Source organism: Oryctolagus cuniculus, chromosome 3 (genome assembly GCF_051225735.1).
Source record: "Oryctolagus cuniculus isolate XC-2025 breed Fujian yellow rabbit chromosome 3, ASM5122573v1, whole genome shotgun sequence".
NCBI lineage: Eukaryota > Metazoa > Chordata > Mammalia > Lagomorpha > Leporidae > Oryctolagus > Oryctolagus cuniculus.
Window position 1 is genome coordinate 98381486 of NC_142869.1, and position 18515 is coordinate 98400000.

An 18515-nucleotide genomic window follows, 5' to 3' on the forward strand; every position below is an offset into this window, starting at 1 on the left:
AGTACACGTGCACACACACTTTCCCTCACCATATCCTTCCAATATGACTATATTTCAACTGGTGTTTATTTTTTTTGAAAGGAGTTCATCTTTTTTTAAAATATGAGAAACCTGTATTTTTTTTTTATTTATTTGACAGGTAGAGTTATAGACAGTGAGAGAGAGAGAGAAAGGTCTTCCTTCCGTTGGTTCACCACCCCCCCCAAATGGCTGCCAGGGCCAGCGCTGTGCCGATCCAAAGCCAGGAGCCAGGTGCCCCCTCCTGGTCTCCCATGCGGGTGCAGGGGCCCAAGTACTTGGGCCATCCTCCACTGCCCTCCTAGAACACAGCAGAGAGATGGACTGGAAGAGAAGCAAGCAGGACTAGAACTGGTGCCTATATGGGATGCTGTCACTGTAGGCGGAGGATTAACCAAGTGAGCCTCAGCACCAGCCCTAATCAACTTGTGTTTAAATAGCTAGTCTATGTTCTCATATTCTTACATGTAGAAAGTGTTCCCTGCTGAGCCTCATTGTAGTCTAGGATTACATTTCCTTTCCTTAATAACTTCATTTTTTTCCTGGAGTTAATTATTGCTTTGGCTTTATTTGCTTGGTTTCTACACCACTATCTCAAATCCTTTCCCAACCTCTGTCACTATCATTAATGCATCTTTTTATTAAGGTCAGGCACATCAGGAAACCTGTCTTTTTCAGATTTTTTTTTTCTTGGAAACCACCTCCCTGCACTCCTTGATTCTCCCGCTCTTGTTTGTTCTGGTTGTCTTCTGGGTCCTCAGATCAAACTATATCCTGTATTCTACTCCTTCCTCTTGGTTGGTGTTTTTTCTTCTTTTTCTGCTTTTGGTGGGCACTCCTACCAGTATTTTCTCAGGAAATGGTGCAAAAGAACTAGAATTTGATAAGACATTGCATGTCTGAAAGTGCCTCTATCATCCTACTTCACATTAAAAATCATTGCCCTCAAAAGGTCAAGATTATGTTCCACTGCTTTTTACTCTGAGCTGCTTTTTGAGAGGTCTGACGCCAGTGTATTTCTGAACCCTTGCAAGTGACTTCTCTTGTTCACTCAACCAAAAGGTATTAGAATCTTCTTTTTTATTTCTCATATTCTTAAATTCCCTAATGACTCAACTTGGGTTGAATTTTTTTTAATGCTGGTATGCCATTCCATCAGTACAAAGAATTTTCTTACATTTTTTTCTAGTGATTTTCCTCCCACACAATTTTCTTAGTATTTACTTTCTTCAGCTCCTATAATCTTACATTGTTATCTCCTCTCCTATTTTTCTTTTTTGTTTAATTTTTGTTCTGTTTGCCATAAGATTTTCTAAACTTTGTCTTCCAGTTCTTCTACTGTTTTTTTTTTTCTGTGATATTTTCAATTGCAAGCAGCACTCCCTACTGTTCTTGAATGTCTTTTCTTACTGCATCTTATTTTTCCCCCATGGATGCAAAATCTTATCATTATTGATATTTAATATAGAAAAGTTTCTAAGAAGGTCTTTTTTTCTGCTTATTAGCTTTCTCATGCTTATTTCATGTTAAATAGTTTTCTCAAATGTCTGATGATTTTTGACTGTCTATTCATATTTGAGAGTGTAACCCTGAAAGATGATTAGAAGTTCTGTGTTCAGAGATGAAACTTCTTGATGAGTGATAAGACAGGCGACAGTCAATTGATATGTTGTGGCATCCCTCATGTCAGTTTCACAAGTTCAGTCCGGTTAGTTTTCAGAGAAGAGTTCCTTTAATCTCCTAGGAAGCAGATCTACAGCTGTCTGGAAGACAAATTGGGAAGAAGCATCACCAATGAATGGCCATGCTTTGACTTCATTTCCCTTGCTCTTGCCCATGGCCTTGCCTGGTCTCTGTTGCAGCCCCTTCAGTTAGGATTTTTCCCTTCTGCTATTGAGATAGGGATTGGTAGAGAGGGAAGCGAGGTAGTTGCCTGACTGTATGGGCTGGGGAGGTTATCAGGGGGTCTGATATCACTTTATTTGGAATTATTCTTAATTATTCTGTTTTTGGTTCCTCTCTACAACTGCACCTGCAGAGACACTTGGAGTGGTCAGTTCCTAAGCCTTGCAGAGGGTCTGCAGAGCACCTGAGCTGCTTCCTCGGGACTGACAGCACACAAACAGCCCCAAATCACATGTACTTGCAGACTGTACTTTCTGCCTCCTCTGGCCCATCTGTTTTCCACCTTCCGAAACCTGGTTGACATTTCTTTTCTGCTGTCATCTTTCCCATTTTCTCTTTCTGTACTTGTGAGTCTATGCTTTTTTAAAAAAAAATTAAAAAAAAAAAAAGAAATTCCCATACCATTATTTTAGTGGAGATACAAAAGGTGAGGGAAGCGAAACACTGGTTTCTGCTCTGCCGTGCTTAGCCCAGCCTGTTCTTCACACTGCAGCCTGCCTGATATTTAAACCCAGTCTGACCCCAACCTTCTCAACAGGCCGCAGTCCCCTCCCTTGGATTTTGCTGGCACAAAGCCTCTTCCTTCTTATTTTCAGGCTTCATCTCTTGTCCCTCAACTCTCCAGTCCCTTGTCAAATCTCTGCCCACTTGATGATCTGACCGTATTTTACTTTTTATCTCTAAACCATGTTCTCTCTTGTCCTTTGCATACGCACTTATTCTTAGCACAGCCTGCCTCTCACTTCCATGCCTGGCTAACTTGAAATCATCACTGAGGCTTCACATAAAGCTAACCTTCTTGAAAGAGCCTTGCCTGGTGCTAGCCGACACCCCAGGCCACCACTCTCAACTCCTATCACCCAGTCCTTTCCTGGTCTGAGCGCCTAATGCATTGTGTGCTTAAATATGGCATCTTGGCTGGTTTACCAGGCACATAGTAGGCCCTTTAATTTTCTGTTGAATGATGAATGAATGTTTATTCTCTAAACCTTTTCCACTTGGTGTTTTCATTGAGTATTTAAGGCCTTTATCTCCAAGCCTTGCCTGTAGTCTAGTAATAGCCTAGAGTGTCAGACATTTCCAGTGTATCCATCTGTTATATTTTTAGTAACCTTTCTTCAAACTTAGAAATCCTAGACAGTATAGCAAACCCTAAATAAGTTGAAATGTTGGTACGCTCCCTTTGTGTACTCAAATATGAAATTAACAAGCTCATATCTTCTAATATTTATTTCTGAGTAAGATCGGTTTCTGTGGCTTTAAAATTAGACAGCAAAATAATCAAAACTTGGAACGAATCAAGACTTAATGTTGTAGACTCGCTATGGGAGCAACAAAAAGGGCAGTTGTTTTGGGGGTTGAATTTGATGATAGTTTTTATTTATTCAAGTTATGGGCAGGAAAAGGAAAAAATACTGGATTTTTGGTGTGCATCTGTTCGTGTCTGAGATGTGGAAATAGTTGTTTTAAAATTCTAACTTTTATTTGCCTATTTTATACATTTTTAAGAAGGGAAAAAACATGAAACTTCTCAGAAAAAGGAAGTAATATAAAATCAGGCAAATGACAGAAAAATGTACCATAGGAAAGACATATTTTTAAATGTATGGCATTGGGCCTTTTTGCAATTAATGTGTCCCCAGATGTAAATACAAATGCTTGATTAGTATACAAATGAAACTATGTTATCTTAAAACCTGTATTTAAAGTACCTACTTTATATGGATGGCTAAAGTATAGCTTAGAAGAAATAAAAAGGAAAATGCTTCTTAAGGCATGAATCTGTGCTTTATAAAGTGGGTTTAGCATGTATTGAAGTCTTGAGAATGATGAGTGTCTCTTCACTAACAATGAGATATAATGAGCATCATCTCCATTACTATGAATAATAAAAACAATAGTATGAATACTCGGTCTTTGCCAAGCTGTGTGGAATCAGAATTCTGGAAGACTACATTGTTACTTCCATGTTCAAGGTCAGAGTATGGATACTTGGAGATAAGAGTCTTCCCCCTCAGCTGAAACGTGGCAGAGCCCTGAATTTGAAACCAAGCATCGTGCTTAGAGCTTTTCTGTCAGTTTGCCTGTTAATAATAATTATCAGGTAATCATTAGATTTGGTTAGGTATTTGATCCTTGCTTCTGTGAGAAGTCTAGGACTGGTCTCGTTCTCATTTGCAGATGGCTAAACTCAGGTTTAAGAAGATTAACTGACTTTATTTACAGTCATACAATCTCTATGCAAAATTTCTTTTCTGAATATCAGTTCTATATTTTTAAATTTATTTTAGTTTTTAAAAAGGCAACACTTTTGCTTCAGAACAAGATTCAAAAATGGTTTTTAAAAACCTATTTATTTATTTATTTATTTGAAAGGCTGATTAATAGAAAGAAAGAGGGAGAGACAGAGACAGAGAGAATCTTCTAGCCAAGCCATAGCCAGGAACCCAAACTCCCCCAGTCTCCCACAAGGGTGGCAGAGACCTAAGCACCTGAACGATATTCTGCTGCCTTCCCAGCTATATTAGCATGGAAGCAGATGGGAAAGTGGAGCAGCAAGGACTCGAACCAGCACTCCAATATGAAATGCCATTGGGTGGTGCTTTAATCCACTGTGCCGTAATACCAGACCCTAATTTCCTCCCTTGTTTAAAAAATGTTCATCGATTCTATCTGAGAGGCAAGAGACAGAGGCAGAAAGGAAGAGACGTGCAGAGAGAGTCCCATCCTCTGATTCAGTCCCCAGATGCCTATAATTGCCCTGTATGGAAGGTTGTCCTATACTGACAGCCAGAGCTGAAAGCCAGTAACACAATCCAGGTCTCCCGGACAGGTGGTAGGAGCCCAACTACTTGAGCCATCATTGCTACCAACCAGGGTGTGTATTTGTAGGAACCTAGAACCAGAAATCTAGGACAGAGCTGAGACTTGAATTCAGACACTCCAATATGAGATGCTGGTGTCATAAGTGGTATCTGAACTGCTAGGCCTAATCTCCAACCCATTTCATTTTCTTCTTTTTGATCCTTTAAATTCTGTCATCAATTTTGATAGCTAGTTCTTTTTTTTTTTTTTTTAACAATGTTCTCTCTTTGTTGTCAGCACAGATTTAAAAAAAAATTCTCCATTATTTGGGGGGAATTTTCTTCATCATGGTGTTTTATCCTTTTCTCCTTTGTTTCCACCATAGGACCCAATAAAATCATGGTGTGCTCCAACAGAGACTCTCCAGTTGGCAACACCCTCCTAGGGGAATTCTTATATTTGTTTAGGAAGATGAAAGTGTTCCTATCTTCTATACTAGCACATTTTCCCATCTTATTTTCCAAACAGTGGTTTCCAAAAGAAAAATCAAGGAATAGACCACAGGATCAGAGACTACTTTTAGAGTTTCCTTCAATGTCTATGAATGCTATAGAAGACATTGTATTCCCCTAGTAGTGAGAATATTTACTTGCAGCATGTCAAGCATATGTACATTTCTGTTACTTGAATGAGATTTGTTCAGATGCACAATAAGAAAACTGGTTTCTGTTTTTATATCACCCTATTAAGTTTGATGAATGGATAAAATCTTTTGAAACTTTGCTTCTGATTTACAAATGGAAAAAATGACCAGCAAATTATGAAGGTTGAGAAGTTAGATGATGCAAGTAATGCAGTCAGTAAATTGGTGTTTAGTTTAAAGATGACAGGGATAACTTAAATGTTCAGGGGTCATGACACCAAAATAAGTATGTATGAAATGTCACTACACACATACTAAAAGCTTTGTAAATGCAGACATAACTTCCTGCACATTGAAGGAGCTTAAATATCTGTTGAATGAGTATGTTTGACCTGTTTGACACAGGGATGCATTCACTGACTGTCTTGGAAATGTGATGTCGCCCAAATGGCCTTAGGAATAACCCTGTGAGTATGGATATCACATGAAGGAGCAAGGGAACAGAAAGTTTACTTAGAGTTACTTAGTTCCTACTATACATCCTCTCCAACACATGTTCTCCCTTTTAATCCTCTCAAGAAATTTTCAAAACAGATATGACTGTTTGATTTAAAAATTAGGAAATTGGGGCAGGCATTTGGAGGTGTGAGTCGACAGATAGAAGAGCTCAGTCTCTCTGTCACTCTGCCTGTCATGTAGATAAAAAATAATTTTTTAAAAAAATAGCTAACTGAAGTTCAGAGAAATTAAGTGACTTGAATAAGCTCAGAAATTCAGGAAGTACCAACGCAAACCTGGGTACTGACACGGCCTGGATTCTCCTGCTTCAGCCAGCTAAATTGCTTGAGTAGAGTAACTTGAGGTGCTTCATAGATTTCTCTACCTACTCCCCTCACAAAAATTCTCACAGGCTTAATCTAGTGCCTGAACATATCCCATTGGTAACTAGTTCCTTTGAATTAAGATACTGCTTCATTTGATAGGTGCTACACATTGAACATAAAAGGTGATTGATGCATTATAAGAAATTACCTTTGGTTTTCCAACAAAACCAGTAATGAAAAGCATGATTCAAGGCTGAACACAAGGTGGGACTTAGTTCCAGCATTGGCTACCAAGTGACCTCTGATGGCAATGGGAGGTGAGGGACTGACCTGGGCAATGAAAAGTAGGACTCACAGAAGAAACTTAGAGAATTGCCCACCATAGAGTACAATGTGCTTAAGAATGGAGGTAGAAAAGTAGATTCCCTGTTTGCAGTTGAGCCTAACTGTGGGTTGAATTAGTAGAGTAAACCTTGTATAATTGAGAGAGTTTTGTTGTTCTTAGAGAGCTTTCTTTCTGGAGGGAGAGGAGTAGGAATGGAGAGAATTGGGTGTACATATGTTAGCAAGGATGGGTCTGGGTTTAATAAACATTTGTTCTGGCAATATGCAAGACAGCTTTTCTTATTCTCATACATTCAAAAGGACCTTAAATTCTCTGTGTGGGAGGAATGCGTTCATGCACTAAAGTGATTTTATAAAATTGAGTAAGACAAACTGCTCATACCAGCAGGCAGTTAAATTAGCAATGTATACAATCTAGAACACTTTGCCGTTATGGAAGAATGGAAAATTGAGCCATAATTATTGAAGTTAAATAATACTAATCACATAAACCAAGTTGCCAGAAGAGAACGTGTAAGAAAATGATATAAATGAAGTTATCTGGAAAGTGTTAGGTTTTCAGAAATAATTCTTAGAAATGGTGCTGAAAACTAAAAATATAAAGAAATAGCTCATGGAAACAGAGCCATCTTTTCCTTATGATGGTCCATATATCCCAAAGGACCAAAAGGAGGAAAAGATAAACCTTTTAAAGTGGAGAGGAAGCCAAAACTTCTCTTTTGACAGTCTTTGTTAGAAGATTCTGTCTTCACTGAATATCCAAACACGTGTCATCTCTGGGACCAGACATGGCTAAGGAGGCTAATGTGATTCTCCCATCAGTTTCAACATTTCTATCTCGGACCAATAAGTACTGCTTGCTAGCTAATTTCTCATACAGCAAGTTTCTATGAATCATGGTTTACTATCTTGTTACGGATTCTTCGTAGTCCATGTAAGACCCTCCTACCCAGTATTTTCTCACAGATTGCTGTCAATATTTCATGTTGGCTCAGAGAGTTTGAGCCATAGGAGACAGAATTTCTTTCAGGCACCAGTCATCGAACATCTAAATGACAGCCCAAGCAGCTGCAAAGGTGTTGGATATCTCTTCTCCCAAAGCACTTGTACTGTGTGCATATAGATTGTGATTGGCTCATTTGCATTTTCAGTTTAAACAAATGATGGTTTGCCTGGGGTTTCTTACTGAAATAACCTCAACCATCACCATGAAGGAGAGAATGCAGCCCACCAGTCAACCATCCTAGGCCTGTGCTTCTGCTGAATGTTGTGGTCATCAAGCAGCTAGTTTTGATTATGATCAGTTTTCTTTCTTGTGATTCCTTTAGTTAGTAAAGATAGTGTGACAGGAGGTATAGGGGGTGAATGTGTCCATATGAGAATGCTATCTCAAGATTTCTGCTTTTGCACTTCATAGATTTATATAAATCTGCTTACCATATAAGTAATATATTGGACACATGTGGGTTACCATGATTTTTTAATTATCCTTGATATTTCCTTATGTGGCTAAATTCTAAAAATGTTAATTTTGTAATTAATTTCCAACACATTTTTTGGTAACAACGAATAGTTTTCGTTGTAAATCACCCAACACCTTAGATCACTGAATTGCCTGAATGTGTTTTCCCAGTTAACTTTGGAAAAGTTACTGTTTATTGCTGCTTCCTTTCTCCTCAGTTGGTTTGTAGCCAAGAATGCACAGAAGTCATTTAGATAAAAATGGCTGCTTTTTTTTTTTTCTGCAATCTTCTGTGTTATCCTGGAACTGCATCTTCTGTCACTTTTTCATGGGTTCTCCTGATTTCTTTCCTACTTACTTATGTCTGCCTGTATGTCATGTTGGTGTATGGCTTTTGATTTGGGTTTCACCATTTTCTTTTATGAATGCATTTTCCCATTTCTTCTCCCTTCTCTGGTATATAAAATATGCCACCACCCATCTGGCTCCCCCCAGCTTTTCAGACTCTGGCTGTGCATCAAGTATCCTTTGTTGATCATTGCTTCTTCAGAGGCCTCCTTGGGAAAACAGAGGAGTAGGGGAGGAGGAAAAGGTGAAGGAGAAAAGAGAACAGGGAGCAAGAGTCTTCTTACATTAAGTATCAAGACTGTTGGAAAAATATCTTCCCATTACATAGTAAGTGCTCAATAGTTACTGAATGAATAAAACAGTGAAGAAATGAGCATATTCATAGCAGCATATATCTTTGGATGATCTGCAGGGAAGAACTATGTACCTTTAGTCAACTCATCATTTGCCAAGCTTGTTTTCCCACAGAATGTTCTCTAGAGCAGCACCTTTATGTGTCCCACAGAATTAGACAAAACACACCTTGTGGCCGGCGCCACGGCTCACTAGGCTAATCCTCTACCTGCAGCGCCAGCACCCCAGGTTCTAGTCCAGGTTGGGGTGCCGGATTCTGTCTCAGTTGCTCCTCTTCCAGTCCAACTTTCTGCTGTGGCCCAGGAAAGCAGTGGAGGATGGCCCAAGTGCTTGGGCCCTGCACCCGCATGGGAGACCAGGAGAAGCACCTTGCTCCTGGCTTCGGATCGGTGCAGTGCCAGCCGTAATGGCCATTTGGGGGATGAACCAACTGAAGGAAGACCTTTCTCTCTGTCTCTCTCTCTCACTGTCTAACTGTGCCTGTCAAAAAAAAATAATAATAATAATAATAAATAAAGAAATAAAAAAAACCCACGCACCTCCAGTCTAAAAGTGGCACTGTGGCAGCCGTACTCCTCCTCCTCCCCTACATGGGAACCATAAACACGAGACATACAGAGTGTCACCAACTCTTCCTCCTTGCCTGCTTTATTTATAGGCCAGCTGCCTTATTCCATTGACTCAAGTTTGAGTGATCTTTGATCAAGTCCTCTCTCTCTCTCTTTCTCCCTCTCTCTCTCTCAGTAACCATTTGCATTTTTTAGAAACTTCCTGTCCTCCAAATCTGTTTTGAAAAGCAAGCCTATTGACTCTTAGACCTATCAGTGTGATCAGTTGTGAACTGAAGTTGATCAGTTGGACTAGTGAGATGGCATTGGTATATGCCACCTTGATGGGATTGTATTGGAATCCCCTTGCACATGTAAGAGTCAAAGGGATCACACAAACAAGACTAGTGTCTGCTAATACTGATAGACTCAAAAAGGGAGAGAACGATCCAACATGGGAAGCAGGATACACAGCAGACTCATAGAATGGCAGATGCCCTAAATAGCACTCTGGACTCAGAATCAGCCCTTAAGGCATGCGGATCCGGCTGAAAAGCCCATGAGAGTATTTCAGGCATGGAAAGTCAAGACACTCTGGGAAAAAAAAAAAAAAAAAAAAAACCTAAACGAAAAATCTCTGTGAGTGAGATCCCAGTGGAAAGAACGGGGCCATCAAAGAAGGAGGTACCTTTCTCTGAAGGGAGGAGAGAACTTCCACTTTGACTATGATACTGTCTGAATAAGATCGAAGTCGGCGAACCCAAAAGGCTTCCATAGCCTTGGCAACTCATGACTAGAGCCTAGGGAGATTGCTGATGCCATAAACAAGAGTGTCAAATTGTTAAGTCGCTGGCGTCGCAGCTCACTAGGCTAATCCTTTGCCTTGCAGTGCTGGCACACCAGGTTCTAGTCCCGGTCAGAGCTCCGGATTCTGTCCCAGTTGCCTCTCTTCCAGGCCAGCTCTCTGATGTGGCCAGGTAGTGCAGTGGAGGATGGCCCAAGTCCTTGGGCCCTGCACCCCATGGGAGACCAGGAGAAGTACCTGGCTCCTGCCATTGGATCAGTGCAGTGCGCCAGCCACAGCACGCCGGCCGCGGCGGCCATTGGAGGGTGAACCAATGGCAAAGGAAGAGCTTTCTCTCTGTCTCTCTCTCTCACTGTCCATTCTGCCTGTCAATAAAAAAAAAAAAAAGAAAGAAAAGAAAAGAAAAAAATTTGTTAAGTCAACAACAGGAGTCACTGTGTACTTACTTCACATGTGGGATCTGTCCTTAATGTGTTGTCCAATGTGAAGTAATGCTATAACTAGTACTGAAACAGTATTTTTACACTTTGTGTTTCTGTGTGTGTGCAAACTGATGAAATCTTTACTTAATATATACTGAATCGATCTTCTGTATATAAAGATAATTGAAAATGAATCTTGATGTGAATGGAATGGGAGAGGGAGCGGGAGATGGGAGGGGTGCGAGTGGGAGGGAAATTATTGGGGGGGGGCCAATTTAATCCATAAACTGTACTTTGGAAATTTATATTTACTAAATAAATTTTTAAAAAAATAAAAAGAAAAAAAGAAAAGCAAGCCTATTGATCATCTGTCTCATGGACTTTTATCCATGGACATTAGTTCTGAGATTCCAGATGTGGTCCTTCCTTCACTATGTATTTTGCATCAAATTATCTCAAAAAGACAGTTGTGACCAGTCTGTCTCACCACGACGTAGATCTCATCCATGACGGATGCTCAGCAACGCATCCATCAACGTGAATGGCCTGCATTTACTTACTGCTTCCTCTTGAACTCCTCTGTTGGTCACCTCCACAAACTCTCGCCTCTCAGCTTTGGCAGAAGTAAGCTAAAGTGCCTAGAGAATTTCATTTGCTTACCATCAATCTTAGCATCATGTACATTTTCTCTCAAGTCTGTTTTTTTTCCCGGGCTGATCTGAATAAGGCATTTAGCCATTCCCATTGGTCTGGCTCTAGGTTCATGTGTTCAGTGTGTGGGAGGTGGGAAGCTGTAAATGTAGGCCTGGAAAATACTCATCTCAGCTGTGTCCTCAATCATTTCCCAAGGTAGTATTGGGTGTTCTGGCTGCCTCTGAAACCATGGTTGGGGACAGAGGTGTGGAAGAAGGGATCTTGAGAAGTGGCAGGGGAGAGGATTTGTTTCTGTTTCACATACTGATTGCTGGTTGGAAAAATGTTGGAACTGGGTGTCCTAGACTAATAGAAATTTGGAAATGATTATGGTTATCAGAATATTTCTAAAAGCAGAAGCAGGATTTAACAGAGCTTCTGAAAGATTCAGAAATGGGGAAGACATTCTGAACAAGACAGGCAGTGGCACTTATTTTTCAAGACTTATTTATTTATTTGAAAGGCAGAAAGGCATAGTTACAGACAGAGAGAAGGAGAGGCAGAGAGAGATTTTCCATTTGTTGGTTCCCCCTGGAAATGACCACAAGGGCCAGTACTGAGCCAGGCAGAAGCCTGGAGCCAGGAGCTTCTTCCTGGTCTCTCACATGAGTGCAGGGGCCCAAGCATTCAGGCCATCCTCCACTGCTTTTGCAAGCACATTAGCAGGGAACTGGAGCAGCCAGGACTCGAACCGGTGTCCATGGGATACCAGCACTGCAGATAGCAGCTTTACCCAATACGTCACAGCACCAGCCCCAAGTAACATTTCTTTAAAAGATGGGTGCAGATTATTAAATCATAAACCCAAATGTGCTGTACAAGGCTGCTTTTCTTCTGACTCTTTCTCTTTTCCATGCCATACCTTGAGACCTTTCTCTTCTCATTAGCACCTCCACCAAAGTTGGACCCAGGAAAGAGAAAGGAAGTGTTCAGACTTGTGCCTGTTTGCATATGCACTTGTCTGAGTTGATGCCAGGACAGCACAAACATTCTGTCCAGTTGTATAGAAAAGCCAGTTTTCACCCCATCATTAAGGTATTATTTTCTTTTCCAGCATAGAACAGTTACAACCAGGCTTCTCTTAACTGTACATTATAAATAGTGTCTGATTAAGAATGTTCTGGATGGGTTCATTAGTGTGCTGACTATTATTAAGCAAACTGCTTGTTAGTATTATGCCTATTTGATCTTGGTATTGATGTGAAGTAATTGACCATAGAGCTACATTTAGAAAAGCTGAAATACAGGTTTTTGATTTCTATTACGGCAATAAATTGTTTATATTAAACATGTCCATGAAAATACGAGTTTTATTTCAGAACATCATAATAGACTCTGTGTAGGAGGGTAGATGAGGCTTTGGTTTGTTTTTTTAGAAGTATTAACAATACACTTGTCCAGCTTGCTTCAAGACCAACTCTATTGAAGCGAAGTAGTAAAAAATTATTTTGGTTTCTATCTTCATTATTGCTGCAGAGTGTATGAAAACTAAAGTGTTTGTAACTTCCCCTAACTAAAGGAAGTATCCTGTTAGATTCGGCTAATTGCCTAAATACTTATTTGGGTGACAGTCACCATAATAAACAGACTATTAAAGAAAAATGTGAAATGATAAGCAAGGAAGACATAGCTTATAACTACCTTCTTTCAAGGACTGGATTGTTATCTATATTATTTATTGGTATTTTGTCCAGTTCTATTATTAAGTTCCCCTAGCCATAGCGTTTCCATAGGGAATTTGTTCCATGAGCTAATAAATTACACCGTCAGGGAGTTTTTCTTGAAATTCAGCTTAAATTTTCCTATTCTTAATTTCATCTCATTACTCCTAGTTATACCCCCTTGTACCAGACTAAATAATTATTCTTTTTCCTTGGAGACTCCTATTATGCACCCCTTTAGTTGTCACTTCACCAGGCTATTCATACTTAGCTCCTTTAATCTGTCCTCATAAATCAATTCTTCCACTGCCTTAATCATTATTATTGCTCTTCTAAGAACTCTCTAATTTTCAAATGTACGCAGTTCTCAGGTGCTCCCAGATGAAACAAGCATTGGCACAGTGCTCTAGCCCAGCACACTCGGGCTTCCTTCCCTGTACAACAGGATCTGGAACTAAGTGGCATCAGTTTGTCAGCTCACATCAGCACTTGCTCTTGTCAAACTCAGGGCAGTCTAAGTAGTGTTCTCCATGCGTCCTGCTTCTATTCAATGTCTATCTTTATGACTTCGGTTTCAAGCAATTTGTAAGCTGCTTTCTTTACCACCTTTCTTTACATTTTGCTTCTTTCTGGGTCCTTGTTCACTGCCACCTATGAAGTCGGTCATGCGCAGCCTGTTTTTAACACAGGATCCTGTTCATCTTTGAGAACATTTAGGAAACATGTTGAATAAAAGCAGGCCTTGCACCTTGCCCACAGCTAAATTCCTTGTCAGTTACCAATTTCCATTGTTTACAACCCCTTAGCCAATCTCCCGTCTCTTTTAATTTGCAATTTTGCTCACATGCTGGCCAACATAAATGGATTTTATGAGTAAGATGGGTCATGATGCTGTTTTCTGAAATGAAGATATGTTGTTTCAATGCCCATTGATTTTTTTTTGTATTGTGAATCCTTCACACACTAAGTTAGTAATTCTGTTAAAATCCTTTTGAAGCTTGCTAGACATTGCTTATCTGATGTAAACAAATAGGTTACTTCTCTTCCTTTATTGTTGTTTGCCAGATATGTACAGATGTTCCTTCTTACCATTTGTTCCATTTGTTTAGAATAAATTGAAGATATTGTCATAGTCATTTTTGTTACCTTTTATGATGGATGATCAATGGGAAGTTTTTGCTGTTTCTTAGTTCCTTAGAATCTTAGAATTTTACATGTGTTTCAGCAAGTAAGTTGATTTGCTCCCTTAATAATTTGGGATCCTTGGAGCCAGCGTTGTTGTGTACCAGATTAAGCCACCACCTGCAGCACCATATTCCATATGGGTGCAGGTTCAAGTCCTGGCTGCTCCACTTCCAATCTGGCTCCCTGCTAGTGGCCTGGGAAAAGCAATGAAAGATGTCTCAATTACTTGGGCCTCTGACACCCATGGAGGACACCTGGATGAAGCTCCTGGCCCCTGGCTTTGGCCTGTGCCAGCGGCAGCTGTTGGTGGCCATCTGGGGAGTGAACCAGTGGATGGAAGTTCTCTCTCTCCCTGTCTCTCCTTCTTTGTAACTCCGACTTTCAAATAAATAAATAAATCTTTGAAAAATAATAATAATATTTTGAGATCCACACAAAACCAAAGTCTTTAAATACTCAAGCTTTTTTCCATTTTAAATCAAGGACTAATTTATTGGGCCATACTTAAGGAATTAGGACCATTCTTTGTATTTTATCTTTCTATATGCAATAATCTATTAATTTCAGCAGGAGAGGGGGCTTGATTTTTCTCGAGGTATTTTAAATGAAAGTAGACATTTAAAGAGCTTGATGAAACAACCAGAGAAGTATCCAAAACAAGCTCTCTGATGGTGGAATGCACAAGGCATACGGCAACCAAAGACTTTGTCTGCATCCCATGTGGACTCCCCAGTCTTCCCTAGTTTTGTTCTCTAGCTCTTGCTTTGAGAGCAGTAAATGGCCTTTCCCTATCTCCACAGAGACTCTGCTGATCCCTGATCTCCACTGCACTAACCACTGTTGACATAGATGACCTGCCCTAATACTTCAGTGACACAACTCTATAGTTGCCACACCTGCCACCTAAAACTACTTATGTTTTTCAGCTGACTTTTCATTCCATCTTCCCTCAGCTTTGCTAGAAAGCTAAGTTTGTTCTCTTTTATAAGGCCCTACTTTCCACCCAACACACACCAAGACGCTTGGTGGTAACCACATGTTCTGCTGTTTTTCTACTTCCATCCTTCAAGACTTTTCTATTTCTTTGCAATTTTGCTACCTTCCATATCAAATATTCCCAAGTAATATCCCTGAGTCTGTGTGCTTCACTTTAAAAATAATTCAATCTTGCCTTCCCCACATTTGCCTACTTGGCTTTTTCTGCCTCTCTCTCACGCACAAATACTAACGTGGTTTTCTTCCTGCACCACTCCATAGAGATTGCCCTTAGCAGAGGCCAGGGACCTAGGACATGACAAGGCCCAGAGTTTCTTTCTCTGCTGCTGTAGCACTGCTTCAGTGTTTATATCCCTTTTTATATATGTTCTTTTTGGATTCTCGATTTCCCTTTTTATGCGTTCAGTGAGGATGTTGATGCTCTCTTGAATTCTCTTTCTACTCTTCTAAATGTTTCTTTTTGCTCTCCTTCCATGGCTTTTCTTTCCTTCCTACTATTAAATGCATGTATTCTCCGTTTCTTCATCTATTTAACAGTTAAAGTAAGAGGCCAGGTCTCTAGATGGGCCTCAGTAACTCTCAGAAAAACACTCAGTTGTTTGGCTCAGTCTAAGTGTGCAGACTTCACATCCCAGACCTGCATCCAGCCTCTTCGGGTTGTGCACTACTCCCTGACAAGTTGATGTGCCTTCACATCCCCTTTTCCTTTGACTATTCTGTTTTCTCAGTCCTGGACTCTTCTTTTTCTCTGCAAAATTTTCAATTAAAAAAACTTAAAGTCTTTCTATTCCTTTATTGATGATCCCCAAGTCAGAATTAATCTTTGGCTCTCTACAGTTTAAAAAGTTGTAATGTTGTGATGTCTCTTTAGTTGGCTGTTCACATATCCATCTCCCTCTCTGTTCTAAATGCTAATGGTTTGCTCCTCAGTATCCTGTTTGAGAATAGATCCTCTGTTTGTATGGCTTATGGGTTTTAGGCTATAATAAAAATTTCTTTCAAACATCTATTTAGACTTTCTATCAACTGGTAATAGGTATGAAAGTCCATATGACAAAACATTATGGAAATATAGGAGGAAATGATAATGAAAAATATGTTAAAATACAGTTCAGAAAACATTAGCAAAGTCTAATGAAAAAGTGCAGAAATACAGAACAGTCATGTCAGCAGAGATGGCAATTGTTAATCATAGAAGTTTCAAACGATTTTGTAAGATAATGTGCAAGTGACTTGAAAACAAGGACGCGGCTATGGGGTGATGGGGAAACACAACATGGAAGTCTAGAAAGATAAGGGAGGGGAAAGCAGTAGGCCATCTCTCTAGTCTAGGTTTTACGGGATGTGTCGTGCACGTCTTAAGGCCACAGAGACTTTGGAAATCACTCAAAGAGAGCCCAGATTAATTTTAAACTTCTGAATTTTTGTTTGCTGACTACTACTTTTATACTTTTTCTAGGATCTTTGTTATAATGTCTTTATATTTTCTCAGTCTCATAATTACTGTGTTCTTACAGGAAAACAAAGGGCACATTTTACATATTTCTTTCACTAAAAATGTGCTGCCTTCCTTTTCATGACAGATTCATGTCCAAGCACAAAGCAGCCCATCTGCAGAAGATGCTCAGCCTTTCAGGAAACAGTGACGCCCCTCCGTCCATGGCCCTTCCAGAGCAGAGAGAGTCTGAAAATGTATTGAAGAATTCTAATTCAGTATATGATGGACACCCTGGCCTGGATATTGCCCAAGAGGGAAACATGGGTAACTCATTGTGGAAGGAGTCAGACTTGGACAAGTCCAACTCATCAAATAATTCAAGCTCTCATCATGGAGAAAAGAAACAAAATCTGACTCTTAATCCCTGTGACATTTTGGGTGAAGCTGATGATCAGCAAAGACCATTGCACATTGTCTGGCCTCATAGGTGGTAAGTGAAGACATGCCAAGTTAGTAAGAGAGATAAATGACATATATTCTGATAACTTATTAATTTGCTTTCCCTACAGCTTTAGAAAAAGATCATTTTAATGTGGTGGTACTACCAATGTGGTGCCATAGTGGCACTGTTCAGTGTCTTTTTATTAATGGATGTATGCTTAGATTACATTTAAATTACAAATAATTATATGAAGTGATTTGCTCTACTAACAATAGTAGTGCAGCACTTCTGGGAAATAAAACGTTGCTCAAGAAGTTCCGAACTGGAAAAACTAGATTCCATTTTATACCCTTACATGTACATAGTTATCAAATAAGTATCTCCTATATACACACTGATAAAGCATTTTAACCATTAAAACAAGAACAATTTCCATTGTTTACCTCTTTGGTTTCAACTGGGTGGCTTCATCTGACTTGTCATGATATGTATCAGTACATTTGAAATTATTTCCCTTCTCCCAAATGCCTCTGCATTGCGCTAAGCAAAATACATTCTAGCAAAGTCTTTTCTAAACTGGGGAAAATCAACTGCAGCACGTAATCCCACCAAATATAAACTCATAAACTTAACCCCGGCTCCTATAAATTAGGATTTAAGGAGGTAAAATGTCCTGATAATCTTCTGGTATTAAGCACGAACATTTTAATCTAGTTTTTATTCCTCCCAGTTAGTTTAATCTGCATGTGGCCTGATTAGAGTTCACCTCCCCCACAGATTATGGAATCTTTATTACGGAAATGCTGGGCTGATCATTAGGTCCGATTTTCTGAGAGCCACTGTTTGCAGGTGAAGTAATAAGCACGCCACACCGGCCGGGCAAAGCGCCTTTGCCGAGGATTTGACTTCCGGCACGTTAAAACTCCAGAAGCTCTCCCGGTTGATCTGCAGCATCTGGTACCTAAAGAGATTTTTGTCTTTGACTCTAAATGTATGAATGTAGAATTTAGAGATCGAAAGCTGGTGTGTGTGTTTTTGTATTTGTTGTTCGTCTTCATTTGTCCAGCATAGCCTTTCCAAGGGAGAATCGTATGTTTGTACACCATACTCGTATTTTACTTAGAATGTGACAGTGTTCAGTATTCTTTTATGTCTTTTTCAAATGCAGTGGGTCTCGATGAGATTAACCTGTTCAAGGTAAAATAGATGTCACCATTTACTCCCTTCTAGAAAGCCCTTTCTTTTATTCTGCTAATCTTTGGTCATCTCTGAAGTAATTTTCATTGCAAGAGAATCAGTTCTAAAAAGTTTGGCTCTGGGTTTTCATAAAAACGTTAAATTAAATAATTTGCAGAGTGCTGTTACAAAATAGCAATACAGGGGAAAGAGTGAGAGCCATGGTATTCAGTACTTTGCACAAATAAGACAGAGCTATGTTAATAAAATTAACAATATTAAATTGAATAATTCCCTCTCTTCCTTTGTATATTTTTGCTTTAATTTAATTTGATTGCCTAAAGTTAGTTGCTTAAAGAGATGCAGCCTTATGTTTGTGAACGTTCTTATTGTTAAAGCTAAATTATTTTTAATTTGGAGAAGAGGGAAAAAAGCCGCATCAGCA

At 39.6% G+C, this 18515-nt stretch overlaps 1 protein-coding gene across 35 annotated transcripts in view; it reads left to right on the forward strand.

Annotated features, from left to right (window-relative positions):
* The window catches only part of QTMAN (queuosine-tRNA mannosyltransferase), a 430462-nt gene that overhangs the window by 339139 nt on the left and 72808 nt on the right, over window positions 1–18515 (forward strand). For all 35 annotated transcript variants that reach the window (XM_089329218.1, XM_089329219.1, XM_089329217.1 and 32 more), the window contains one exon: window positions 16598–16942. In XM_089329218.1, the coding sequence (XP_089185344.1) occupies window positions 16598–16942 (345 nt within the window). The remainder of the gene's footprint in view (window positions 1–16597; window positions 16943–18515) is intronic.